The sequence below is a fragment of the Dendronephthya gigantea genome, unplaced genomic scaffold (assembly GCF_004324835.1).
Source record: "Dendronephthya gigantea isolate DGI-Jeju-01 unplaced genomic scaffold, DenGig_1.0 000035F, whole genome shotgun sequence".
NCBI lineage: Eukaryota > Metazoa > Cnidaria > Anthozoa > Malacalcyonacea > Nephtheidae > Dendronephthya > Dendronephthya gigantea.
Window position 1 is genome coordinate 1,638,803 of NW_021163045.1, and position 26,185 is coordinate 1,664,987.

General features: G+C 37.1%; 7 protein-coding genes across 10 annotated transcripts; 4 read left to right on the top strand and 3 right to left on the bottom strand.

Annotated features, from left to right (window-relative positions):
- The first annotated feature begins 3 nt into the window (after positions 1 to 3).
- LOC114525835 (cysteine synthase 1-like) lies at positions 4 to 3,779 on the top strand. The gene is made up of 16 exons (XM_028547280.1): positions 4 to 194; positions 681 to 718; positions 926 to 966; positions 1,073 to 1,168; positions 1,381 to 1,431; positions 1,607 to 1,680; positions 1,753 to 1,842; positions 1,920 to 1,967; positions 2,056 to 2,176; positions 2,360 to 2,421; positions 2,498 to 2,567; positions 2,663 to 2,763; positions 2,897 to 2,971; positions 3,145 to 3,204; positions 3,307 to 3,352; positions 3,444 to 3,779. The coding sequence occupies exons 1-16, from the start codon at positions 81 to 83 to the stop codon at positions 3,488 to 3,490; spliced, it is 1,134 nt and encodes a 377-aa protein (XP_028403081.1). The 5' UTR covers positions 4 to 80; the 3' UTR covers positions 3,491 to 3,779.
- Positions 3,780 to 4,139: 360 nt separating this feature from the next.
- On the top strand, positions 4,140 to 5,829 carry LOC114525741 (superoxide dismutase [Mn/Fe]-like). Its single transcript, XM_028547160.1, has 3 exons — positions 4,140 to 4,465; positions 4,878 to 4,981; positions 5,135 to 5,829. Exons 1-3 carry the CDS (start codon positions 4,214 to 4,216, stop codon positions 5,550 to 5,552), a joined length of 774 nt encoding a protein of 257 aa, XP_028402961.1. The 5' UTR covers positions 4,140 to 4,213; the 3' UTR covers positions 5,553 to 5,829.
- Positions 5,830 to 11,258: 5,429 nt separating this feature from the next.
- Positions 11,259 to 12,293, bottom strand: LOC114525609 (HMG domain-containing protein 4-like). The gene has a single exon (XM_028546997.1). It carries the CDS (start codon positions 12,291 to 12,293, stop codon positions 11,259 to 11,261), a length of 1,035 nt encoding a protein of 344 aa, XP_028402798.1.
- Positions 12,294 to 12,747: 454 nt separating this feature from the next.
- Positions 12,748 to 13,919, bottom strand: LOC114525710 (N-glycosidase YbiA-like). Its single transcript, XM_028547126.1, has 2 exons — positions 13,311 to 13,919; positions 12,748 to 12,955 (listed from the first exon to the last, which is right to left on the bottom strand). The coding sequence occupies exons 1-2, from the start codon at positions 13,756 to 13,758 to the stop codon at positions 12,753 to 12,755; spliced, it is 651 nt and encodes a 216-aa protein (XP_028402927.1). The 5' UTR covers positions 13,759 to 13,919; the 3' UTR covers positions 12,748 to 12,752.
- A 392-nt stretch (positions 13,920 to 14,311) lies between these two features.
- LOC114525709 (uncharacterized protein YDR514C-like) lies at positions 14,312 to 20,303 on the top strand. Of its 4 annotated transcripts, XM_028547123.1 has the most exons (8): positions 14,312 to 14,532; positions 15,071 to 15,724; positions 16,127 to 16,252; positions 16,763 to 16,791; positions 17,246 to 17,290; positions 18,002 to 18,179; positions 18,256 to 18,951; positions 19,418 to 20,303. In XM_028547123.1, the coding sequence occupies exons 6-8, from the start codon at positions 18,157 to 18,159 to the stop codon at positions 19,743 to 19,745; spliced, it is 1,047 nt and encodes a 348-aa protein (XP_028402924.1). In that variant the 5' UTR covers positions 14,312 to 14,532; positions 15,071 to 15,724; positions 16,127 to 16,252; positions 16,763 to 16,791; positions 17,246 to 17,290; positions 18,002 to 18,156; the 3' UTR covers positions 19,746 to 20,303. The 4 variants fall into 4 exon arrangements, with proteins under 4 accessions (XP_028402924.1, XP_028402923.1, XP_028402925.1 ...); XM_028547122.1 differs by lacking the exons at positions 14,312 to 14,532; positions 15,071 to 15,724 and having other exon boundaries at positions 16,237 to 16,252; positions 16,741 to 16,791; XM_028547124.1 differs by lacking the exons at positions 14,312 to 14,532; positions 15,071 to 15,724; positions 16,127 to 16,252 and having other exon boundaries at positions 16,651 to 16,791; positions 17,246 to 17,283.
- Positions 20,304 to 20,569: 266 nt separating this feature from the next.
- On the top strand, positions 20,570 to 21,595 carry LOC114525726 (cystatin-B-like). Its single transcript, XM_028547145.1, has 3 exons — positions 20,570 to 20,847; positions 21,024 to 21,128; positions 21,418 to 21,595. Exons 1-3 carry the CDS (start codon positions 20,698 to 20,700, stop codon positions 21,544 to 21,546), a joined length of 384 nt encoding a protein of 127 aa, XP_028402946.1. The 5' UTR covers positions 20,570 to 20,697; the 3' UTR covers positions 21,547 to 21,595.
- A 205-nt stretch (positions 21,596 to 21,800) lies between these two features.
- LOC114525725 (neurofilament heavy polypeptide-like) lies at positions 21,801 to 25,891 on the bottom strand. Its single transcript, XM_028547143.1, has 5 exons — positions 25,874 to 25,891; positions 24,256 to 24,370; positions 22,822 to 23,823; positions 22,517 to 22,624; positions 21,801 to 22,030 (listed from the first exon to the last, which is right to left on the bottom strand). The coding sequence occupies exons 2-5, from the start codon at positions 24,301 to 24,303 to the stop codon at positions 21,899 to 21,901; spliced, it is 1,290 nt and encodes a 429-aa protein (XP_028402944.1). The 5' UTR covers positions 24,304 to 24,370; positions 25,874 to 25,891; the 3' UTR covers positions 21,801 to 21,898.
- Between the last annotated feature and the right edge of the window lie 294 nt (positions 25,892 to 26,185).

Genomic DNA, 26,185 nt, shown 5'->3' on the forward strand with positions numbered 1-26,185 from the left:
AGACGAAGATTCGCATTTTCGCATGACTTGATTTTGACGTCGGCTCCAAGCCGCCAAAAAATTCGCCGGGTACTAAATAAATGGTACACGGCACGTACCAGACTTCGAAAATGGTACCAATTATGGGTTCCACTTTAATGAGGGGTCGATTTGTGCAATTACTGCGGATTTTTAACGCCCGGTCGCTTCATGGAGTAAGTTCATTGTGTATGTTTACTCAAGTGAACAACGCAATTTTGTATTTACTATAAATATTTACCATGTGGACAAATTTGCTGACGTCATCATTCATAATAATAAGAAATTAAGAATTAGTAACAATAATCGTTTGTAATTTGATGACAACATGGTGTTAATTATTGAATACAATATAATCTTTAACTATTCTATTGCCGCAATGCAGCCCGGACATTCTCATTTGATGCTGAGTAATATATATATATTACTGTCACAATAGATTGAACTATAGGTGGTGTGCAACTATTCTTATGGGACTTATAAGACAAAGACATTTTCGCCATGTTAGTTGAAATTTGAATTACAAAAGAGGAAAATCCTAATCATCCAACATGGCGAAACATGCACACCACCTATACCTATTGAAAATCGATTTCGAGCCTGTAACAGTCGTGCCAAGCGCTGTTAATGAATTTTTTGACTTATTCATCATCATGTCACAGGATAGGACTTGTGATGGCTTCAAAGGGACAGTAGGATGGTAAGTGGATTTTCCTTGCAACCTTGCACAAGAACATAGATATGAAATTATCTTTCCAGCCAGGATCTACAGTGCTATAGTGAGTACAAATTATTGTACCAGATGTGTTCAACGTACTCACAAAGAAAATAATTATGCAATGCCATGCATTTTAATTCTCTTCCTCCAAATAGTACATACTACCACATGCTAATATTATATTTTCAGGACTCCACTGATTAGACTTAACAAACTCAGTGAAGCAACAGGCATGTGCTGTGTCAAAAATTTTGCATGAAACATATCTCTATTGCTCTACATACTTGTGATTGAAATAATAATTACTAAATGAGAGTTACATTGTACTTTCCATAGGCTGTAACATAACAGCAAAAGCAGAATTCCTAAATCCAGGTGGATCCGTGAAAGATAGAGCAGCCTTGTATTTAATTAAAGATGCAGAAGAAAAAGGTTGTGAAAATTATTTGTTAATCATTATTTTAGTAGAGATGAATACAGATCATATCATTTTACTGTTGCTATGATTCACTTTTCTACCTGATCTAACACAAATACAACAGCATTCAACTAAGTGACTTGTACGAAATGTACAAGATATGGAATCTATCCAGATTGAGTTCGTTTAGGATAATTCTCTCTTGTACAAAATTTCCACACCACAGGATTACTAAAACCAGGAGGTACTGTTGTGGAGGGGACTGCAGGAAACACTGGTGAGCACCACTCTGAAGGCAATTGTGCCATTTCTATTCAAAAATCCAGCTACGTTTTCAATGCATAGAGAGAGTTTCATGGTTTTCAACACAAGTTTCTCAATTGTGCAGGATTTTTTATATTCCTACTTTGTTTATTCCTCTCTCACTATCGCTCAATTTCAACTTTATCAAGGTATTGGTCTGGCCCACATGTGCTTATCATCTGGATACAAATGCATCATCTACATGCCTGATACACAATCCAAGGTTAACATGTTTCTGTCTCATGTTTTTCACCTGAAAACATTCAAACTCACATGATGCTTACACACATTACAGGAGAAAATAGACATGTTGCGAGTTCTAGGTGCTGATGTCAGACCAGTACCTGCGGTACCATATGACGACCCGAACAATTATAACCACCAGGTTTGGATATATCTTTGGCGGTTTCTTCACAAAACCATTTTACAGCTACCTATAGGCTGCTTCTATATCTCAACTAGGCAATGAGATGTGCAAAGGAATTAGACAACGCAATATGGACTAACCAGGTTTTGTGATTTCCACTTGGTTTTATCACGACTTGTAATACCACTCACATTTTCTCTGACCTACAACATCTACTTTCATTAAGTACAGTTTGATAATACGGCTAACAGGAGAGCGCATTTTGAGACGACGGGTCCTGAGATTTGGGAACAAACACAAGGCGAAGTAGACGCAATCACATTCTCGACTGGAACTGGAGGAACACTGGCAGGTAGACTAGTCAAAGGATATCTCCTTGTTTTCTAAATGAAAAGCAAGGTTCTCTGGCTTTCAAAATTCCAGAAACCGTAACATTTCTGGGAAACTATCATTGATGGTGTCCTTTAAGTTTGCTTTCTGTAATTAATGGTTCCTGGAGTTTACCTCTTCAATCATATAATTGTTGAATTTTTAGGTTCTGGTTTATTTTTGAAAAAACAAAAGCCTGGAGTGAAAGTGATCATAGCCGATCCTCCGGTATTAACTGAAGAGACCTTTTCTAGCCTGGTCAACATTTTCCACTGGTCCAGTTTCATAACCATGCTTCTTTTAGGGTAGTGTCTTGTATAAATATGTGAAAGATGGAAAATTAGAAAGAACTGGCAATGATTCGATAACAGAAGGTTGAAATGATTATAAACTTTGGATTTTCTAAATCTGAGTTTTGCATATTGTAAAAGTAATCCTCAATTTTTAACCAACTTAACTGTACATCTAGGAATTGGGCAAGGAAGGGTAACTGAGAATCTTAAGGGTGCTTTTGAAGAAGGAATTATTGATGATGCTCTGCACGTCCCCGACGAAGACTCGGTTAAGATGGTATGATAGATTTCTATGTAATGATTTCGAGGCAAAGTCTCATTCAGTGTTTTCGAGGTACCCCTTCTGATTGGGCCAAGAATGGTTCTCGAATTTTTAAAACTCATGGACATTGTGAATTTGAACTTTTCAGGTATTTTATTTGCTCCACGAAGAGGGATTTTTCGTTGGTGCTTCAAGTGGATTAAATTTGACCGCAGCTGTAGAGGTGAGAGTTAGCGAGTGAGAGTTTCATGGTCTCTCATTCTCTGGTTAAACAAGAATGAGAGTTGATGACGGTTTGCAAGGGAGGAATTGTACCTGAGAGTCGAATCATCTTTCACCAATCTGTATTACAACTAGGACATAGATAAAGTGAAATATTTTTCCGTTTCGTATTAGGTTGCCAAACAACTCGGCCCAGGGCACACGATAACTACATGCTTGTGTGATACGGGCGAAGTAAGTAACTTTTGAAATCTGATTGGACCCAATTCCCACGGCGGCAGAAACAACTCTACCGTTTGAAAAAAATTTTTTCGGCAACATTTTCTTTTTTTTCAGCGCTACTATGCTCGTTTGTTTAATAAGGAGTGGCTGCGTCAGAAAGGTGCCTTCTTCAACTTGTTATAAAGTAACTTAAGAGCTGGAACTGGGAGTACAAGGAAGCTTAATATATTTTTCTTTCACATTTCTTTAAGGATTGTTAGATGTGATTCCAGAGAAATATCATCACGCTCTTCATTGATGAGAAACACTTCACAGACACAGAAGAAGATTCATATGATATCGTCCCTAATGAGGTCATTAGTAATTTAGTTAGTAGTCTTACATTGGCTTACAATAACGTTTTAAGAATATTTAGTTAGTTATTTCTGGTAATCTGCGTGGTAACAACAATATCAATGTGAAATTTAAAATTTAATGGAATATATGATTGTAATGGGGAAATAAATTAGAATTGTTGGTTCATCGAAGTGTTGTGATAAAAAATGACCAAGGGGATACGATCATGACCGCTTGTCTTACGTTTTGATATTTTTACATTGATGCAGCCAGTAGATAAAAGGCTTTTATTCCAGAGTAGCATGGGATGACAATATAGGGATAAATAAGAACAAAGTCAAGGACAAATCACCTTCCTCCAGCAGTATAAACGTCGTCCAAAGATTTAAAACTTCAGAGCTCAGACTACTTGAAGTAACGCTCCCTGACAAGAGCGCTTGAAAACACGTGCAGGAACAGTGACGCACTATTACTGCATCATCTTGAACTATTCATCCTTAACACCAAGAATTTTGTAAAATACTTCCAATTTCTAACAATTTCATTAAATGAAAGCTAAGGAATTTCAACACAAGTAAGAAGGAATTCACGTCACTGATCACAACTATCACTGATCTCATTACTGTTGAAGTGTGAATTTGCTGACTGGAGTCACAGCGCTGGTGTTCTCTTTTGAGGGGCAAAAATGGAGAAAATATCTCTTGCATTTATTTTACTCTATGCAGCTCTAACGGTTGCAAAATATGTGGAACCTGTACCACCATACGAAGAAGCATTTCAAGAGCGCGAAGAGTACAGTTTACCAAAGCTCCCTTACAACTACAGCGATTTGGAGCCCTTTATTGATGAAGAGACGGTTAGGGTGCATTATTTGCGCCATCACGAGGCGTACACGCAACAGTTGAACCACGTTCTTAAAGTATGGAGAAACTCAAGCGTAAGTACCAAGAACGAAGGGTATTTGATGAAACCGTTTGCGCTTTTGAGGAATTCAGTTGAATCAATATTTTTATCGCATGATTGATCAGGTTTGTTGAATAATATAAACAACAATGGTGCTATTGTCAGACAAGTGATGCGTCATCTTTGAATCTTCATTCACTTTGCGCTTTTCTGTGATATCTTGTTAGTAGACGCAATGATGACATAGCAATAAAAATAATGCTAGAATTAGAACTCAGTGTTAACATAAAATTTCGGTGTATGAGATGACCAACATTTGTCTCCTGCTCAGACACCTCTGTCAGGCTCTGTGAGTTCACCCTCTTTGCCCCTCATCAAGTAATGCACTAGGTGTAAATATGCCAAGCAGTCCAAAATAAACATTAACCAAGTCTCACTCTTTGTAGGAAGAAGGTAAAGAGCTTGCGTCAAAGTCAATTGTAGAAATATTAAAGCATATTGATGAAGTTCCAGCTAAATATCAGCATCATGTTAAGAATGTTGGAGGCGGGTAGGTATTTGTTGAATGGACCAGTGGTTTTACTACCCTTTCTAATCCAGCCGCAGTATCATCACAATCTGATTTCAGACAGATCATATAGTTTGCCAGTTTAGCTCAGCTTAAACCATTATCTTGCTCTGACCATCCACTGTCCACATTAAGGTACTTCAACCATGCATTATACTGGGCAACATTGACACCAAATCCAACAGGCGAAGAACGTGAACCTGGTCCTGTAACCCAACAGCTTATTTACAATACATTTGAGACCCCAGATCGTTTACGAAGATGGATCATCCACGAAGCCTTGGACCTGTTCGGTTCTGGAAACCTGTGGATCTGTGTGGATCCAAAACTACCCAGGCACATCACCCTGTACTCCTTGGGTAACCAAGATACCCCCTTTTCAAATGGTTTGTTTCCTATTTTGTTGGTTGATGTCTGGGAGCATGCATACTACCTTAAACACCGCAACAAACGACGCGACTATCTGGATGCTTGGTGGAAATTAGTGAACTGGAAGACTGTTGAAGATCTCATCAACCGATATGGTGTAAATCAGTTGCATGATGAACTATAGGAATCTTTAAAATCCTTATTTAAATTGCTAGGGAAATTTGTAGTGCATGTACTAAACTTTGGATATTTAAAAAATTAAGGCCAGAACTATTGTCAATTTTTGTGGTTTGTGTTATATATCTTAGCTGATTGCTTTGAAATATTGGGAAATTTTTACTTTCACAATTTTTATTATTATCACATTTTCTGCAAATGTATTAGCATAATTTGCAGTGCATAACATTTGTACCTATCACAACACCGCATTATAAGTTTTCGTCCAGGCTGAACTTTTTTTGCAGTTAAATGAGGTGGAACTGGATATAGGCTGTATTTCTACAATTAATTAACAGCAGCGCAATACTTTACGCACGACCGCCAACAGTGGCGCAATTTGCGCAGAGCATCAAATCGCAATAATCTGGATTATGTAATCTAAAACCACTTGGTCCATAAGTTATCACCGACCTTGAACTTTCATCTGACGACGATGAAATCGAGATTATTAAGCTGCCTTTATATAGTTTTATTGCACGTTTTGGCCATTTCAACCATAGCCAAATGTGCGTCTCAACATTACTGTCCATACTTTAAAAACAGAGCACCATCTCCGCAGAATAACCTCGAGAATTGCACATGGTTCCGGGATAATTCATGCTGTTTGAATCACGAACTGAACGAGATATTCTCGGCGATTACTACACCATTAAAAGCTGCAAGTCCAGCGTGCTTGAAACATACAAGTTATCTAATGTGTTATGTTTGCGCGCCAAACCAAGATACGTTTTACGAAGATGAAACGCTCACTGTTTGCGAAGAGTTTTGTGATGAATGGTATTCCTCTTGCAAGGACGCAGTATGGAAAGGATATGTTGTGCGAAAATTGTACAAAACTGGCGCAGAATTTTGCAGGGCAAGAAAGTTTATAGTGGCGGAGAAAAATGACATACAAAAGGGTTGTTACACTCTAAAATTGAACGAAAATGTTGCGAGTTTTGTAAGTACAAGCAAACAAATATGGATGATTATTTTATTTGTAACTCTGTGGAGTGCGTGATTGTTTAGGTTTTAATATAAATGATCTAATAACTATCAAATGACAACTAAAATGTGAATTGAAACGAGAAAGATAGCAGTAAGCGCTTATTTAGTTTAATTATCTTGTTACAAGTTGTTCGTTATTTCGTGCGCTGTAAACGTCGTTAAATTCTCTAAAAATTACTCAACCACTATCTACATTGAATGATTGTTTATCAGAATATTGTACATCTTTAAGAAAATATAGTTGTTTCGCAAAATGTATCGACAGTTACTACAGTCTATAGCTTGCGCCCGGAAGATTAACCACCATAAGATTTTTCAATCGGAAATAGCAAAGTATGACGTTCCAAGTCCTAGAGCCACCTTAAGACAGTTACGCATGTTATGCCTGCCATGGCGATGGTATTTCACGTGATGCTATCAAAACAACTCGCACGTTCCGACGACTTTCGCCCGTCAAAACAACATAGGAAACAAACCCGACTGATGATTTCCAAACTATTGATTTTACGTTTCTCGTTATTGTCATAAGTATATTGTCGTAACTTTCACTAACAGTATATATGTTTTGGGTCTTTATAATATTACATGTTGCCCATCTTTTATCCATTATAAATAACCTTTACTTCCGTACTGAATATTGACAGGATCTTGATAGAATTTTACACATGTCTCAGTTCGCAGAGATTTTTAGATTTTTTAACTCCTGGAGACATAAGATAGTTGACTAAAACATAGACGGTATGGTTCCATACAGGTAGCCTTGTATCACTAAAAATAGCAAACCGCACCATAATAATATGACAGATCCCTGCGCAGACACAGCAAAGCTCTTAAGTAGTTTAGTGAAGTCAAAACACTTTCCTGAATTTGCCTTTTCTGTGTAAAACTTCCGCGCCGCGCAAAACTCGGTGCCGTTTGCATACAATTCGCGCCAGGGAACACCTTTTAGGAGTGCGTTTGCGCATTTCACGTGAAGTACATTGCACGATTCCTCGCACACGGTCAATACATCTCGTTTAAAGAAGCTGCTCTGGTCCGGAGAGCATACGTAACAATATAAGTGATTCAACGCCTCAAGGCAATCTCCATCTGCTCCGGCCATAGGCAAGAGATTTGAGAATATAATAGACAGTTCTTCATTGAGGCAACATGCCTTCTGTTTATACCAAGTACAGTTCTCTAGCGAGGGCTGTGGACTTGGCGCGCGATTCTGAAAATACGGACAGTATTGAGGTGATGAGTTTTTCTGCGATTCTCCGTTATGAAGACATAAAATAACATAGATAAGGACTACATATGTCTCCCTTGTTCCTATCATCCTAGCAATCTTTCATGCTGTCTGTATTTCAAATACAAAGTTCTTTTTCCTTAATTTCAACCAAAGGGTGATCCCACAAGCGTCTCCATTTCAGGCTAACGAGAGATTACTTTCATCCTTTACTTTTCCAATGCGGTCAAGCCATCAAATACCTGTCCATCCACATCGTTTCTCGTTGTGAAGTACAACATCCAAGGTTCGAAGGCCAAAACATTACGCTACCCCCTGCTAGTGTACACTCATCATTAATTCACACACAAACATGATTCGTATAAAACTAATTACCTCGCTAATTCCTATTGGACGGTTCCAACAGGTTGCTACTTTTTTAATAATCTCGCTCGAGGGAATTCATATTTCAAGTGTTTAACATAGCATACAATCTTTTCTGGGTATTACAAGGATTTTTTTTCAAACTCTGTTTGTCATCGCAAGGGAGGAGAAGATGGGATGGAAAGATATCGTAGAATGCTGTAGAGAAAGAAAATATTTGTTTTGTATTGTCAACACAAGGTTCCCATCGTCTTCGCGTGAATGTGTAAATATTAACATAGAAGGAACAGCATTATTTCATCTAATGATGAAATTTTTGACAATTAAATGAAATGAAGCATGTGTGGCATACGTCATGTCATTTATTTCACGTGTTCCAATTGTCACTCGTAGTCAGACGTATTTGGATAGAACGTTGATGATAATAAACCTTCGTCGTTCCAGGCTTTTGGGAAGATCTTTTCGACCAGAAGCTGACGGAAATTTAGGAAACGAGACGACTTGGTCAATAGGCGTTCCTGCAATATTTTCATGAAATCTAACCTCACCCCAGGGTCCGCAGTTTATCACAACAAATCGCTGTCAGAGAGAAATCAAAATCTAATCCAGTAACTTCGAGCAGTTGGAAACATACAATTATTTATACTAATAGTGCCGGTCGAGTTACAGGATTCGGCACTAGGTCACGTCTCATCATCGTTCCAAGGATTTTTCTTGGTGGACAAAGTCAGCATGACAATACATATTCATTTAATGAACTGTGCCTCATCGCAAATAACCGACGACAGCTGAAAATATGTTTACACAACTTGGGAATAATATGAAAGATAAGTATAGACTAAGATGAGATTAAATATGCCGAAGTTTCTAAGCAACGAGTAAGCTACTACGAATAACCGTTCTTCCACGCGCGGCCAATGACGACATATTCCGGCGATTTTGACAAGAGGTTGCCCAGATTTGCCTCGAAGTACTGTAGGTATAATTGTGACCGTGCTTATCACCAATTTAGAAAGACCTCGATGTATTTTTAATCGATTTACTCACTGTTGTGATGGTCTATCGACGGTCTGTTAACATGTGATGGGTAATCGGTGTATCGACGGTCTGTGAACTGTCGTGTTAACGTGAGGTTTTACGACCGGTAAAACCTTTTTACCTGTTAGAATGCTCGCAATTTCAATTGTCTTTACTTCGAGCATTTTCTCTGCTATAATGGTAACAAGTGGAGCATGTGGGGATAGCTTCTGCTTTTATGGTGCTGGAAGGTTTATAGAGTGTCAGGTTTCATAACATACTCGAATGATAGACACACTAGTACTATTCTATATCTTCATTCAATTATTTATTACAAATACATACAATTTTACAAATAAAGTTATCATAACACATATGAAAGCAATTAAATCCTAATTCTGACATATTGATGCAATCCTTACGTCAGATATATTTAGGCATTTAGCAGGACGATTTGTAAAACTATCACTTCGCCGGCTACTAAATTTCACCGGCTATAAACTGTCAGATGTAATGAAAAATTTACGCTCTGAAAGCATCAAGTTCAGGAATGAACGTGTTACGTAAAATCAGATGGTCTATTCCTTTGTATCTTGCGTGTTTACGTCATCACTTTTATTGTCGCCGTCTTTTGTATTCTCAAAATCTTCTTTGGATTCCTTTTCAATTTTGCTCCGCTTGATTTCTGGACCTTCACATTCACTATCACCCTTCTCATCCTTCTCACGTCTCCTCTTTCCACCCATTATCCCTACACTACCCTTCGCAAGACAAGTGCTAATTTCACCATCTCCCTTGATACCAACACGATTTCTTTTCTTGCTTTGAATGTTGTCGCCGCTTGGCCCGCCTGTATTTTTTCCCTCACCACTCCTTTTTTCCTCGACTTTACTTTCCATACTGTCTTTAGGGGTTTTTTCAACCTTGTTACGCTTCACATTGGGACCTTTACTGTCAGAATCTTCTACATGTTTCCTCTTTTTACTTTTCTTTTCCAAACTTTTCTGACTCACAATGTCTGCAGTATTTTCTTCAACTCCAACGTCTGCTTTACTTTCCAAACTCTCTTTAGATTTTTCTTTAACTTCCCTATGTTTCATTCCTCCTCTTTTCACTTTTCTTTTCCAAACTTTCTGACTCACAATGTTGCAGTATTTTCTTCAACTCCAACGTCTGCTTTACTTTCAAACTCTCTTTAGATTTTTCTTTAACTTCCCTATGTTTCATTCCATCCTTCTTCTTCACTTTCTTTTCCAAACTTTTCTGACTCACAATGTCTGCAGTATTTTCTTCAACTCCAACGTCTGCTTTACTTTCCAAACTCTCTTTAGATTTTTCTTTAACTTCCCTATGTTTCATTCCATCCTTCTTCTTTTCACTTTTCTTTTCCAAACTTTTCTGACTCACAATGTCTGCAGTATTTTCTTCAACTCCAACGTCTGCTTTACTTTTCAAACTCTCTTTAGATTTTTCTTTAACTTCCCTATGTTTCATTCCATCCTTCCTCTTTTCACTTTTCTTTTCCAAACTTTTCTGACTCACAATGTTTGCAGTATTTTCTTCAACTCCAACGTCTGCTTTACTTTCCAAACTCTCTTTAGATTTTTCTTTAACTTCCCTATGTTTCATTCCATCCTTCTTCTTTTCACTTTTCTTTTCCAAACTTTTCTGACTCACAATGTCTGCAGTATTTTCTTCAACTCCAACGTCTGCTTTACTTTTCAAACTCTCTTTAGATTTTTCTTTAACTTCCCTATGTTTCATTCCATCCTTCTTCTTTTCACTTTTCTTTTCCAAACTTTTCTGACTCACAATGTCTGCAGTATTTTCTTCAACTCCAACGTCTGCTTACTTTCCAAACTCTCTTTAGATTTTTCTTTAACTTCCCTATGTTTCATTCCATCCTTCTTCTTTTCACTTTTCTTTTCCAAACTTTTCTGACTCACAATGTCTGCAGTATTTTCTTCAACTCCAACGTCTGCTTTACTTTTCAAACTCTCTTTAGATTTTTCTTTAACTTCCCTATGTTTATTCCATCCTTCTTCTTTTCACTTTTCTTTTCCAAACTTTTCTGACTCACAATGTCTGCAGTATTTTCTTCAACTCCAACGTCTGCTTTACTTTCCAAACTCTCTTTAGATTTTTCTTTAACTTCCCTATGTTTATTCCATCCTTCTTCTTTTCACTTTTCTTTTCCAAACTTTTCTGACTCACAATGTCTGCAGTATTTTCTTCAACTCCAACGTCTGCTTTACTTTCCAAACTCTCTTTAGATTTTTCTTTAACTTCCCTATGTTTCATTCCATCCTTCTTCTTTTCACTTTTCTTTTCCAAACTTTTCTGACTCACAATGTCTGCAGTATTTTCTTCAACTCCAACGTCTGCTTTACTTTCCAAACTCTCTTTAGATTTTTCTTTAACTTCCCTATGTTTCATTCCATCCTTCCTCTTTTCACTTTTCTTTTCCAAACTTTTCTGACTCACAATGTCTGCAGTATTTTCTTCAACTCCAACGTCTGCTTTACTTTCCAAACTCTCTTTAGATTTTTCTTTAACTTCCCCATGTTTCATTCCATCCTTCTTCTTTTCACTTTTCTTTTCCAAACTTTTCTGACTCACAATGTCTGCAGTATTTTCTTCAACTCCAACGTCTGCTTTACTTTTTAAACTCTCTTTAGATTTTTCTTTAACTTCCCTATGTTTCATTCCATCCTTCTTCTTTTCACTTTTCTTTTCCAAACTTTTCTGGCTCACAATGTCTGCAGTATTTTCTTCAACTCCAACGTCTGCTTTACTTTCCAAACTCTCTTTACATTTCTCTCCAATTTTCTTATGTTTCACTACATCTTTGCTCTTTTCACTTTTCTTTTCCAAACTTTTCTGACTCACAATGTCTGCAGTATTTTCTTCAACTCCAACGTCTGCTTTACTTTCCAAACTCTCTTTAGATTTTTCTTTAACTTCCCTATGTTTCATTCCATCCTTCTTCTTTTCACTTTTCTTTTCCAAACTTTTCTGACTCACAATGTCTGCAGTATTTTCTTCAACTCCAACGTCTGCTTTACTTTCCAAACTCTCTTTAGATTTTTCTTTAACTTCCCTATGTTTCATTCCATCCTTCTCTTTTCACTTTTCTTTTCCAAACTTTTCTGACTCACAATGTCTGCAGTATTTTCTTCAACTCCAACGTCTGCTTTACTTTTCAAACTCTCTTTAGATTTTTCTTTAACTTCCCTATGTTTCATTCCATCCTTCTTCTTTTCACTTTTCTTTTCCAAACTTTTCTGGCTCACAATGTCTGCAGTATTTTCTTCAACTCCAACGTCTGCTTTACTTTTTAAACTCTCTTTAGATTTCTTTAACTTCCCTATGTTTCATTCCATCCTCTCTTTTCACTTTTCTTTTCCAAACTTTTCTGGCTCACAATGTCTGCAGTATTTTCTTCAACTCCAACGTCTGCTTCACTTCTCAAACTCTCTTCAGATCTCTCTCATTTCTTATTTCATCTTTCACTTTTCTTTCCAAGCTTTCTGGCTCACAAGTCTGCAGTATTCTTCAACAACGTCTGCTTCATATTTCATTCAACTCCTCCCGTACTTCCATCAATAATTTCCCCATATTATTTTCTCCTACGATTTTTTGTCCATCTTTCTTGTCCACTCTTCCACTCCAGAAATCTGTTTTCCCCCTCATGGGTGTGTGCACCAACACGCGTCTGCCCGTTTTCAAAAGTAACTCCCTGAATGGCTCGGCTTTGAATTTCTTTCGCAAACCTTGAGAAAATAACATTTTTCGTTAACATACATGGTCGTCTGTTCATAGATCTGTTCACACGATCCAATTTAATCGGACTCAATTCACTTCTGAAGGATGTTTTATAGTTTGTTGACTCGTAATATATATGGGCAGCAAATCAACTAAAGGCAATGCAGTGCTGCTTTAATCAATAACAGACTATATTCCATACGTCAGAAGCGAATTGGATCCGACAAAACAGGATCGTATGAGAACAGACCTTAACATCATCATGTCAATCGCAGCCCGATTAAATCTTATTCTAAACTTTTACGTAGTTGCTATTTTTTGGTATATTTTGGCATGAAAGTTAATTTGAAATCCTATATTTACCTTCTTTCATTTTCTGTTTTGCCCACATTCGTTCCAGTCCACCAGTTCGCAACGTCAATGCATATTTCTTGGTACCATCCTTCCCACCTGCGGACTTGATAAATCGTCCTTTGGAGACACTTGGCTTCCAACTGCCAGACTCGTGACTTTGCTCGCCGAGATCTCCATGAATTTCAAATCTTGGATGATCTTTATCGATAAACTTCGTCGCGTGAAAATAATGTTCGACCGAGGCGAACACTCCTTCGGGCATTTCAATTTTCGCCTCGTAGAAATTCGATAATTGATTATAAGGAGCCTTTGATCGAGAATTGAAAGTGATAGGGCCATTTTGGTCGGCCATATTGGAAATAGGTCGAGCAACGCGGTGATCTTGAGAACGATGTATTTGAATGTTTATGAGATTTCTTTGAATACGAAGAAGAGCCCCGAGTTGATTAAATGTCATAAAGTGTCGCTATTGCACCACTTAATATAGTTCTAAATATTCAATAATAATACGTTTGAACCGCATTCTAATGCTTAGCAAGCATAATCGATTCGTTCGTGTAATTACAAAATGAATAATTTGCTTGAGACCTTTCAGAGTTCAAAGGCTAGGTCACGTGCATGCACACACGCTTACCGTCATGAGAGTGTTTGCTCCTTGCAACTTATAATACTAAACGGCGTGAAATGCGTACATATTGACATGATTTGGAGGATATCATTAGTTAACTACATCACTCGCATTGAAATTAACCCTATAAGCTTTGTCTGGTATAAAAGCACAAAGAAAATATAAATTTAAACTCATCCCCATAATAAACGTTTGTCCGACGAGATGGGATTGTTGCCAAAATCACATTGAATCATGATACTAAAGTGATGTATACAAAAACCCACAGATTGACTTTATTAGATATGACAATCATACAAACCTTAAGTTAAAAGTAGCTGTAAAGTCAAAAATCGTTTTAGACGCTCACTGCTGTGCTCAATATACGGCAAGCGGTGTCAGGTTTCCCCAGCATTTCGTGCCAAGAACGCTGTGAAGTCAAAAATCGACTGGTTTCGTTCTCAACTCAGGTTTCTCGAACATTTAATAATAAGAAGAACGCTTTCGCGGAAATGCAATTTATATGAATGTGTCACGAGTGTAGACATTTCGGCACGAAGCCGAAGGGAAGTTAGTTCAAGTTACAGTCAACAGACTGCAAAGAAATTTGTACATTTTCAAAAGGTAAACATAACTTTGTTCACAAAATTTTAATGGTCATAGATACTGTTGAAAGGTTTTAACCAGAGCTAGATCAAAAATCAAAATTGAAAGTGTAAAATACTTATCATATCTGCAAGATCGCTGCGGAAAATCGATTTCAAAATAAAATACGTCTTACAAGACTTCGAATGAATCGCTGCTGTTAGACTAAAGGCCGACATAGACCGGACGCGATGCGGCAACGCGACGCGACAGCAGTCAAAATGTATTATTGTTATATAATATACAAGAATATTATAATAGATTAGAATTTATTTTATTTTGAAAAAGAAGAAACGTTAAAAATTCGCGCCGCGTTGCCAATTCGCGTCCTGTGTGTGTGGGCCTGTCTGTGTGGGCCCGCTAAAATGTTAAATATGACAATCTATGGCAATTTGAGCGAATATGTACAGTCAATCTTAGCTCAGACTCTTAGGACTCTCCCTAGTCGAAGACTCCTAGATTTGACTGTCTTAAGCAGTATCAAGTCGACATACACATTGCATCTTATCGATTGCAGATTCTTATTAAGAACAAAATACTTGCTACTATCATCTTGCAACTGAGGTGAAGAATGGCTGGAATCGATGAAATAACAGAAAAAGCATCAAGGCTTACTATTGGCAAAAAAACAGATGAAGACTTTTACGGTCTGAAAGGTCTTAGTCCAGCCACAATATTGTATCGTGTGTGTAGACCTGATCAGGATACTAATAAGGATATTCTTTGCAAAGCGCAGCCTGGTACAGATGATGCGAAACGAACAGTTAATCAGCACATCCACAGCGGCACCAAAAATGCTACACGATTTATATCCACAACTGCCTTTTATGATGTAGCCAAGGAGTGGGCATCTAAAACCAAGGAAGAACCAAAGAATGTCATACCAAGGCCAGGTGGACCATTATCTATCATCAAAATCGACCTTTCAAGGATGACCGGCATGAACGAATTAAATAATATGATTAATCTGACAAATGAAGAAGTGCGTGGTCATTTCGTCAGTGGAGCCACTCAGATTAACCGAGTGAAAAGCTCAAAGGAGGTCTTGTTCCAGTGGCGCATACCAAAGAAGAACAAGTCAGGAAAGGATGTGTTCGTGTTGTGCTAACTAATCCAATCTTAAAGTATAAAAAGAAAATAGTGGAAGCTTGCTTGCTGTTTTCATCACAAAGTATATGCAATAGCATTTTTTTTATAAATTAATTGAAGAGAATTTATAATTTAAACAATTTGTTAAACTGAAGAGAAATTTCACCCCAGTTTATATACCTGAGCCCTAGAAAGACTTCAATCAATGTTCAATTATAGAATACGTACATAGTAAATATTTAATCTCTTAATTGCTTATCCTTGGGTTAGTACATTGACACCTTGCGACCTAGATTTTCAATGAAGAGCTCAAAATTAACTAATTCACCTTAAATACTTTGAGATAAAAAAGATTGTTATTAGAATTATTCTCAATAACGAATAAAAATGAACAAGTGAAGTGTGGTTTCCTAAAACAGTGCACAACGCATGATTGCATCATCTGTATTATACGGCGTTTTATATTTCTTTTACCCCCATGCAGTTTGTTAACGATATGGTTACAATATGGTTAATTAATGGGAATTGGATCCGGGAAGATCTTTTGCGGTGTAAACACTATATAAATGTACAAAGTGGGAAGTCCAAAGAAAAAGTACGATTTTGAAAGGTAATAATGACATACCATTGCACCGAAAAAGGTTCTATACTGTCACTATCTATAAAGTATGTGCATGCAATTGCTATGCATGAGTCGTAGAACTTGCCCTTAAAGTGGATGTATTTAATCATAAAAAGGAACATGTTTAAACATGTTCTAAGTCAAATATGCATAGAATAATACGATCAACAAACACATAATAACATGCACTACGAAAGCAGAAAGACAATATATTAGCCATTTTTGTGTTTGAAAATAATAAGCATTTAACGAAATTGTTTCGAGCAGCGCGACTATGACTTTTCAAACGATTCCATATGAATGAAATATTTTGTTTTGGTTTAAGTGAATTTTGTCAACAATTCTAATTTAAGCTGCTTAATGCCCCCTGCTATGTATTGTTTGCATTATTAATCGTTCTGTTCAAAACAAGAGGGCTATAAAATTAGTGACGGATAACTGAAGCCGAACATTCAAGTATTTTGATAAAATTTCAGACAATTATGCTGTAATTTCTAGAAATTGGGTGACGAGGATTCGAGTCAAAGGTACATCATATGTTCATAATATAGATATCTTCCTATCATAAATATAATGTAAAATATTCGTCGTACAAATGTGCACGTATAAAACTGTACGTAATCAAGTTTAAATAGAAGTTCCTGAGCTGACTTGTCTGTGTTGTGGTTATAATTTCAAGAAGCTGCCACGCTTGTAATAAAAGACTGTGGTGTAGCTATACATATCCCTGCGTGCGATCGTAGCAGGCTCAGTTTTATATGCCGAACATCGATAAGTTTTAAAAAGGAATTAACTGTGGCTTGAAAACAGTAAAGAGCGAATATTTTTGACCAGGAAAGCATTTTCTTAAGACAATCAACATAAAGACCTTCGCCCCCTGCGAAGAAGGCATTCGATATGTAGTTCTATAGGCCTTTTGTGTAAATATATGCGCATATGCGTCGTTTTTACCTAGCTACATTTAGTTCACTTTTGTTATAGATCGTCAGCGGGTGTAAATCAAAAGTTTAACGAAGCTGGTAAACGGTAAATTTCTTCCATAAATTCCTAAATTTTCTTTCTTAGCAAAGGCATTTTTGGAATTTAAATTATTGTTGACAGATCTGTTTAAATACAGATGGCTTTCTCTCCAAGTAAAAGGTATATCATATACATGAAGTAAAAGTGGAACACCTCGCGAACGTCGACGAAAGTGAGAACTTCGACGTTTTGTCTAACCTTTTACCGCAAGTTTCAACATACATTCGTGTTTAAGGCGTAAACTCTTACAGGTGTATGAATTTTAGTACAGGTATACTGTATGTACTAAAATTCCCGAAACCCTTCCTCAGGGTTTTCATTTCTAAGGAAATTTCCTTAGAAAAATGCTCCACTATGGGGGAGGGGGTCATTATTAATTGCATAAATTATACATTCTTTTCAAAAGTTCTTTGTTTCTTTCTGCCCAGCAATCCCACCCCTGTGCGAGGAAAGCAATATATAAATAAATTATGGAAGCCCTGCCCTTCCTGACACTTGAAGAAGAAAACCGGTTTTCATTTCTCGAACAAAATATACGGAGCAGCGAAAATACGCTATATTTATGTTATGTTTCGTAATACCCAGGAAAATGTGTTTCAGTTGTGTGTATAAAACGGCAACTAGCACTAAAACCACAAACAACCGAAATAAAACGTTGTTTATTCACAAGGTAACCTTATTTGGTGCAATAATTATGAATTCCATGCAATTTTCTAGTGTTACCAAGACGACGTGTTAAAGCCGATGATTAAAAATTCAGAATAGCATTATCTTCTATGCCAAAAAGTGAATTTATAGTCGCTGAATAATAGGAACTGCATTCTCGTTCGATATATACTTCTTGGAAAACGACGTAAACAGACAAATCAAAAATGGCTCATTCTACTCATAAAAGGTATATGACCACATAATAGTTATCATGGTTGTGACTTACTTATACCGTTAAATTAAGTTAAATTGTTTTTTCTTAGGGAAGAAGTCATGGTCGGCTGGGAAAAGATGCGAGGCTATTGGATCTATTCAGCTTTTAAATTATCAGAAGATGCGGGCACAAATGTTAAAACGTATTTAAATCATTTCGTTGGGAACAATCCTAGATTTTCTTTCACTATAGCACAGCTTTACGACGAAATTTTCTATGCGTGTATAACAACAACCCAAAGTTCAGAAATTAAGCGAAAATTGGAAAGGAAGTTCAGAATAGAGTTACCAGACGCTCAAACGCAGGAATTGCTTGACGGAGGAGGTAGAGAAATAAAATCGTTTAGAAACGCCCATCAATTCAGACAACTTCGGGAAAAGACTTTGCCTGAACTCAACAAACCAATCATAAAGAATAAGCACGCTGTAGCGAAAAAACACTTTACAACAGTGAGAAATGAATTTAATCAAAGAAATCAACATGAAAGTGAAATCCTGGCATTTGACATCGAGGTATACGAACATGATCACTCAAAAATGCTCGAGATCGGTTATGTCATTGTTCGTTTCTCACCAACACGCTATCCCAATGAAGGCAATCTTCCTAGCATGAACGTAACGAGTCGAAAGCATCTAATAATTGAAGAAAATCTTCACTACAAGAATAAAGATAATGTTCCGGATAATAGATATGGATTTAAGTTTGGTGTTTCGGAAACTATGTCGATGGAAGCTGCTGTTCAAAGGTATATATAGAATAAACCGTGATATAGATACGTTCCAATATTACCAGGGTGCAGCGTGGCAGCGTCTTCAAACCACTTGTGGTATAAAAACTGCCAAAAATAGACAAAACACTTCTCGATGTTTCGACCTGAGGGCCTTCGTCAGGAGAGTTGACGAAGGCCCTCAGGTCGAAACGTCGAGAGGTGTTTTGTCTATTTTAGGCAGTTGTTATACCACATTTGACGCTAAACCGTGATATAGCATGTCGTTAATAGGATAATATCCCATTATTTCAGACAAAATATTTCTTGATTTGCTTTCTTATATTCCACAAGCAGACATCAATGAATTATAAATAAAAAAAACTCAATCATTGAATGAACAAAACCTTACGTTGGCAAGATAGTGTTATTATAGAAGTTTTTTGTTCTATAATATTTATTTTATTAAGTACTATCATCGTCATGTATTTATCCATATTTAAAGGTTTCGCGAAGATATAATCGGTTGTGATTACATTCTTGGTCATTCAGTGAAACACGACGATGCTTACCTCAAAGATATAGGCGTGGATTTGAGCGTTCTTGGTAAGGCAATGTTCGACACACAAGTCGTGGAGACCTACAAGGAAAGTTTGAAAGAAAGCAATAAGTATTTCATGCGCGGTTTGTCAAACCTGTTGAGAACGTACAATCTCGACTACGAGGACAGTCATCTCCATAATGCTGGTTGTGACGCCTTCTACACTATGATGGTGTTCTTACGGCAAATGGGCTACGATGCTAGCACAGTAAACGCCATCATCGCATCTTAAGATGGACACAAGGTTCATTCTTCTACGAATATCATTAATAGAAAAATTCAATAAACCTGTCTAATTCAAAGAAACTAGAATGTAGGGGAAGGGGACACTGCTTGACAAACTCTCTCGGATGTGAGAGTTGATGTGAGTGATGTGACTGTATAGGGTTGATTATAATAATTGCTCATATATTGACATACTATTTTACGTCTTTATATGCTTTATATATGTCGCGTGTATGCATCGTGGTTTTGATTAGTAGCATTTAGATCTGGGTCTTTCATTTCAGTATTTGTAATTAAACATACAAAATGCCAATTCAGTGTCAGGTATTTAATGCCAGCGGCGTAGGATAAACACCTTTATGCCTAAATGAACCAGAGAGTCCAATCAGGCTGTGTGTATTCAAATTATCTTTGTGCAAGTATACTATAGCATTAAAGGTTAAACCATTATACCAAAGACTGTTGGAACATGCTACAATTTTTTGGGAATTAACGACTTAATAGAAACCGGAAATGCTAACCGCAAACTTAAATCATATTTAAAAGCAAACCCTGCAGGTTTTCGAAAGTTCAGCACATATTAATGCTTCAATTCTCATGGACAAAATTGTCCGAACTTCATTCAGGTAAATTATAGTTGGCTGAAGGATACGATATGAGGTTTGCCGTTTAAATTGTCTAACAATAGGTTTTCAACCGCGGCAGGTGTTTCACAAAACTCGGTTTATGCAAATTATTTTAAAGAACAATATTATGTTTGCTGCTATGGCTGCAAATTGATAATAGAAAACGCATTTTAAGAATAAAATTTGCATAAAGCCGAGGCCTTGTTGATTCAGCTTGCCTGCACCGTCTATTTTTGTTGACTATAGCGCATTACATATAACATCCCCGCCTTCCCTCTTGTTCGGCACAAGAAAGTTTTTCCACAAAATATATCCAAGCAGCGGTAACGAAATATGCCTTTAAAATACAGTGACATAGAGTGGAACGGGCAACCGGTGGTTTGGTACATCGTGTGTCGTAATATCGACTTGGCCTCTGGAAAAGACTCGGAAACACCGTCCGTTCATGATGCTGATGAAGAGGTTCAGGAGATGTGCGATGATGTGAGTTTTAAACTGTATGAGTTTATATGAGAAAATGTTGGAATTCATTTTAAAAGGAAAAAGAGAACATACATATATTCTGCTCACAAACTTATACTAATCTAACGGTCTAACGGTGCATGAGTGACAGAATATGATATAGATGTTCATGTTTAGCAAATGATTTACTACTTTAGTTTAAAGATGAGGTCGCAAGAAGAATCAAAACGCGAATTGACGATATCCAGGCAGAGACCTTTGCTGTACAGGTTGTTCACTCTGGAATACACTTCTATATAAAGGTATATATAATGTCGAGGCTTCCCTTTTTCTAGCGCATGTTATTGAGTGAAATATGTACACAGTTGTATAATCTTGGCGAAGTTTGGTAAGCTAATGTGTCAAATGTACTCGCTAGCATACACCAGGAGGAGAAAATCGCTGTGAAAAATCGCTCGAACTAGCAAAGGTTTTAAGAAAGTCTAGGATACAAAAGTGATGAAAAGAAGGTTGATATAAATTTTAAAGTGGAGAGATGCATTGCCTCATATACATTTAAAAATCTCCTGCGATATTTTCTGTCGTTTATAGGCGAGCATTTCGAGTAAACAGTGCGTGCACTTAAGGATTCATCGTCCGTTCAGTTACAGAGGTGAAGAGTCGACGTTGGAGGCAGTACTTGCTAACCAAGGACCGCAAAAAGCATTAAATTACTTCTAAGGGTTTTGGTAAATGAAATACACACAACACAAGGTTATTAATAATACTAGCTGGTCTGGTTTATGTATACAATAGTATTTGTTTATATTAAATAACTTTGGCGATATAATTTTGAACACGGACGCAATTTCGCCAAATGATGCCTATGTAAATAGATTTTCACATTAGCGAGACAGTCTTATAGACTGTTGTTAAATAAATGTTGTTTCAATTAGCCAATAAAATCATAATTATATACAACACAAGTAATAAAAGCGTTCTTAATTGAAGAGTGGCTGGCATTTACCACTTGACTTTTTTCTGTCACATGAGTCAAAAGAAATTCTACAAACGATTTTTTGAAATTTGAATTTTAAAAGAACTCGATGTTTCCGTTGTCTGGTTGAGCACGCTCAAGAATGGCTTGTAAAGTTGGGACAGCCTTCAATTCATTTTTATGACTGAAAATTCGCAAATGAAGGCAATAATCCTGCCATACGTTAACCTGTTAAAGAAAACAAAGTTAAAATTAAACGACGAAATTATTTTCAAGCACATATGCATGAAGCTCGAGGATTTGACTGACATTTCGTCAAAGTTATCGTGAAGATATCAAGGTGGTTGATGTGTTTGAATCAAATTGCTATGCTGGTGCATGTGTCAGTCAATAATGACTGATATGAATGAAAAAAATTAAAGACAAATTTTCCTACTCTAGACTATTCTTTATCGGTGAAAATGACTTAATTGTTCTCGGCAATTACGCGTGAATGAAAACCAGTCCTAAATGATGATTTTATGTAATTACTCTTCATATAAATGAGGAACAGGTACTGCTATGAGAGTCGACAACACAAATGAAAGGAGAATATGATATTGCTTGTCGTTTGTCTTAAAGATAACTGTCTTAAAGTCAATGCATATAGGAGGCTTGCATAAGTCAACAGTAGAAAATAAACCATCTGACTCTTACAGAGCCATAGGGCTCTACCTTGATATAGTAAAATATTCCTTCAGCGCCGGCAACTCGGACCTTGTAAGAGAGAGCTTTGTACTTGATGAAGTCCATTCCACACATATACTCCACATGATTCCTTACCTAAGTTTCATAACAATGGTCAGCATTGATAAATTTAGCCTAGGATTAGCCATAAAAAAACTATAATACTATTCATAGATAAAGTACCATTCACAAAATATAATACCATTCATAGGATAAAGTACGATTCATATAATACTATTCGTAGAATATAATACCATTCATAGCATAACGATTTAGCAAAAAGAGTTTCTTACCTGGTCGCACAAACGTTGAATAAATTCATCTGCCTTTTTTGGTCTGTCTTCGTTATCCTCGTCATCCCACGCGGAGATGTTGTAGTTCAGAGAATTTCGGAACCTTTGCTCGCGCTGTGGCGAATTTCCAGGACTTTCAATTCCCGACCAGACGTCATCTTGTACGGCTGAATAAGTCTCCTTCGCTTTGGTATCGGTGACTAACTCAATATTATCAAAGTACCACGAAAGGTCAGCGTCACCAACCATAGGCGTTGTTTCAACATTTGGTACGCTCTCGTAAACATAGTTGTCAACAGTTTCTGCAACAATGGGACTTTCCTTCGTCCAACCATTATCACTCTTTTTCCATTTGGAAGGACTCAGGGATTTTGTCGGGGAGGAAGCAGGCGATTGGCCGATCATTCCTGGCGATTGGCTTCGAGTAGGACTTTTTGATAACGGAGACTTCGCATGTTTGGAATTCACACCAGGGGACTTACTCCGGGCATACGGGTCGACACCAGGTGATTTGCTTCGTTTTGGACCACCTCGAACAGGAGATTCACTTCTAGTCTGAGTATTAACAAGAGGTGACTTACTTCGTACGGGAGAAGAGAACCCCGGAGACTTGCTTTGGGCCTGAGGGCTCTGAATTCCAGGAGATTTGCTACGCAGAGGAGAAGGAAGCCTGGGAGATTTACTTCGAAGTGGTGAAGAGATTCCCGGAGATTTGCTTCGCACAGGAGAAGGAAGCCCGGGGGATACACTTTGTGTGCTCTGAACTCCAGGGGATTTACTTCGCATTGGGGATGAAACTCCTCCGGGAGATTTACTCCGGGTGGGATTGTACAACGTATTTGGACGCTGGTTGCTGGGGTTTGGGGATTTGCCTCGCGAAATATCTGATGCAGGACTTCGGGAGTTAAATTTCCTTACATTTTCTTGCACTGGACTTTCAGATTTTCCCTCGAACTTTCTCACATTCTCTTTTACGGGACTCTTGGTCTGATTTCGTTTCCTCTATTATGAAAAGGCAACACACAAATTACATGATTAGTTTGTCAGATTAGTCATCGTAAACCACACAATCACGGTGTCATTTTTTTTTTCACAAATGCGAGTATTTGGATGGGTCAATATATATTGAAAAGTTCCTCAGATTTTAGCTAACGTGCAGGTATTTCAGAATATTTGCATGCATTTGATTGCTTTAATATAAGTCTAAAGAATTGTACACAATTTATTAGGAGGTTGGGTGAAATTCAATTTACAACTTAAGTAAAGATTAGTTTAAACCACAAAACTAAAACTTATAGAATACATTAAAAAGTTTTCATGCTTTACGCTTTACAGTATACGTATTGATACGTAACAAAAGTTGGCAACAAATCAACTTTAAATAATCAACGAGTGCGAAATAACATTCTACCTGAAAATAAGACAATGACTTACCAGTTGAGCTATTTCTCTTTCTGACTCCATACGACCGACTTCTTTCATTTTAAAAGCAAAAAACAATTCTGCAACTGCTTTACTCGCTGTCCAACGCGTTGTTTTGGTTCTACTTCTTCGAGTTTGTGAGAGTATAAACAGTTTTACCATGAATAATATATTAATATTGAAGGATTATTTAGACACTTCTCCTCTGTTGTACATTGTAGTTTAGCTGCTTTAAAGGTATTGGAAGCCTATCTCAGGCATATGATGATAAAATGCTTCATACCAGACCGTAGACTGGAGTCATCAATGATAACGCTATCGATAAGGTTGCGATTTTGTGATGACTGACGAATTATTGAAATGCAGCAGTGTAGAGTTCATTAGCTTATGCTACCTGTTCTATCGAGTCAAAACACAATATTTACCTATCAGTGATTTTTACTAGCTACATTTAATTTAACTTATATCATGTTCACTATATATAATAATACCATATCCCTCTCTTATGGTTTAAAAGAACGAGGTAATCATTAATATCTTCGAATTAAACTGACCCTGCGCAAATTTTGCTACTCTAATATACATATAAAAAACTCAAATATTTCCTAAACAAATTGCATTTATAACTACAATTATCTCAATTTCCGACTAGTGATTCAGGTTCTACTCGAAGTCTTTCAATTGAAAGGCAAATGCCTTGACTGGCGTGGTCACAGTGGGTGTAAAAAAATTGAAAAATTGTAGCTTGAGGCAAAAACCATTTAAAGCCTAAACCACGCTAGTACGCGAGGGAAACGTATTCACACAATACTTCCTTTAGGTAACAGCTTTTCCTATTGGAACTCCGGATTTCCGAGCACGTGGGGACATTTCACTTTGTGTCTGTAACTAGAGCCCTACTGTGAACAATTAGAATGCCTCGATTACAACTGGCTACATGAATGAGAAGAAGAACGACAAGTCTGGGGTTCCTGTGGAGTTGTTTGTTCTAAACACTGATGTTAATTGTGTAAGGTCTGTTACCATTCCAGATAATATCTCAAACGCATGTATATAGCTAATGACTTTTGTGTCGGTGCAAAAAGGAAAGAGTGTGAGGGAATCGCATAGTTAATATATTCAAAAAGAACTATCTTAGAGTATGAGTGTTTTTATTTTTCTACTCATAGCATTTCCCCCATTTGTGTAAGGCATTTTCGTTTAAAAAGCCAGTTAGCCACGTGCTTGTGTATGGTTGGTTGAGTCAACAGTCAGTTGTTTACACTGCGATGTTTTCCCTTTTTTACATCCATCAAAAGCGAAAATTGATATAACTAGCTATACTAACTGTAGCCGGAGAACGCTAAATGACCCATCTTCAGGAAGATGTTTGATAACCTACTTTGTAGTTAGACTACAACAAAGAGTTTTTTAAAAATATTAGAGTGTTCCAGTCTGCCTCTTTTATGCGTACTTCTAGAAACAACCACGAACGCTTATTAATAGACAGTATTGGATTAAGTACTCCAAGTGCTTCTAATCCTTGTTAGAAATATAACGCTCTATAGTGCTAAGTGCTTCATGTGCGGTTATGAAGGATATAGATCTTTCATGATATGCTTATATAACTGAACTAAACTTAAAGAAATACCTTGGCAAGTCATAGTATGATTCTATATTCTGTCCATCTCAATTTTATCTGTCAGTGAGGAGGTTCTGCCAAAAACTTCCCAAAATACTTGCACGCACGTGTCCGTTGTTTACTATAGCGCATTAATTGGACTTGTATTTCCTGTCAATGGAGTGTTACTTTCGAGTTTCGCTACACGCTACACAGCGGAACACTGGCTCGATACACTAGCAGTGATCGAAGGAAAACCCGGTTGGAACATCCAACATGTGCAACTGCCATACACTTTATTCAACTAACTCGCCTATAATAGGCCACTGAAAAGTCTTGCCT

Bases quoted from the DNA above. Each gene is read 5' to 3' on its own strand.
- LOC114525835 (XM_028547280.1), top strand. From the start codon at position 81: ATGGTACACGGCACGTACCAGACTTCGAAAATGGTACCAATTATGGGT. The intron at 1,169-1,380 runs GTTGTGAAAATT...TCCACACCACAG, and splicing joins TAAAGATGCAGAAGAAAAAG to GATTACTAAAACCAGGAGGT. The intron at 2,972-3,144 runs GTGAGAGTTAGC...GTTTCGTATTAG, and splicing joins ATTTGACCGCAGCTGTAGAG to GTTGCCAAACAACTCGGCCC.
- LOC114525741 (XM_028547160.1), top strand. From the start codon at position 4,214: ATGGAGAAAATATCTCTTGCATTTATTTTACTCTATGCAGCTCTAACG. The intron at 4,466-4,877 runs GTAAGTACCAAG...CACTCTTTGTAG, and splicing joins AAGTATGGAGAAACTCAAGC to GAAGAAGGTAAAGAGCTTGC. The intron at 4,982-5,134 runs GTAGGTATTTGT...GTCCACATTAAG, and splicing joins GTTAAGAATGTTGGAGGCGG to GTACTTCAACCATGCATTAT.
- LOC114525609 (XM_028546997.1), bottom strand. From the start codon at position 12,293: ATGAAACATAGGGAAGTTAAAGAAAAATCTAAAGAGAGTTTGGAAAGT.
- LOC114525710 (XM_028547126.1), bottom strand. From the start codon at position 13,758: ATGACATTTAATCAACTCGGGGCTCTTCTTCGTATTCAAAGAAATCTC. The intron at 12,956-13,310 runs GTAAATATAGGA...TATTTTCTCAAG, and splicing joins AAAACAGAAAATGAAAGAAG to GTTTGCGAAAGAAATTCAAA.
- LOC114525709 (XM_028547123.1), top strand. From the start codon at position 18,157: ATGGCTCATTCTACTCATAAAAG. The intron at 18,180-18,255 runs GTATATGACCAC...GTTTTTTCTTAG, and splicing joins GCTCATTCTACTCATAAAAG to GGAAGAAGTCATGGTCGGCT. The intron at 18,952-19,417 runs GTATATATAGAA...CCATATTTAAAG, and splicing joins ATGGAAGCTGCTGTTCAAAG to GTTTCGCGAAGATATAATCG.
- LOC114525726 (XM_028547145.1), top strand. From the start codon at position 20,698: ATGCCTTTAAAATACAGTGACATAGAGTGGAACGGGCAACCGGTGGTT. The intron at 20,848-21,023 runs GTGAGTTTTAAA...TTACTACTTTAG, and splicing joins TTCAGGAGATGTGCGATGAT to TTTAAAGATGAGGTCGCAAG. The intron at 21,129-21,417 runs GTATATATAATG...TGTCGTTTATAG, and splicing joins GAATACACTTCTATATAAAG to GCGAGCATTTCGAGTAAACA.
- LOC114525725 (XM_028547143.1), bottom strand. From the start codon at position 24,303: ATGAAAGAAGTCGGTCGTATGGAGTCAGAAAGAGAAATAGCTCAACTG. The intron at 22,625-22,821 runs GTAAGAAACTCT...TATGAAACTTAG, and splicing joins TTCAACGTTTGTGCGACCAG to GTAAGGAATCATGTGGAGTA. The intron at 22,031-22,516 runs GTAGAGCCCTAT...TTTCTTTAACAG, and splicing joins GAATATTTTACTATATCAAG to GTTAACGTATGGCAGGATTA.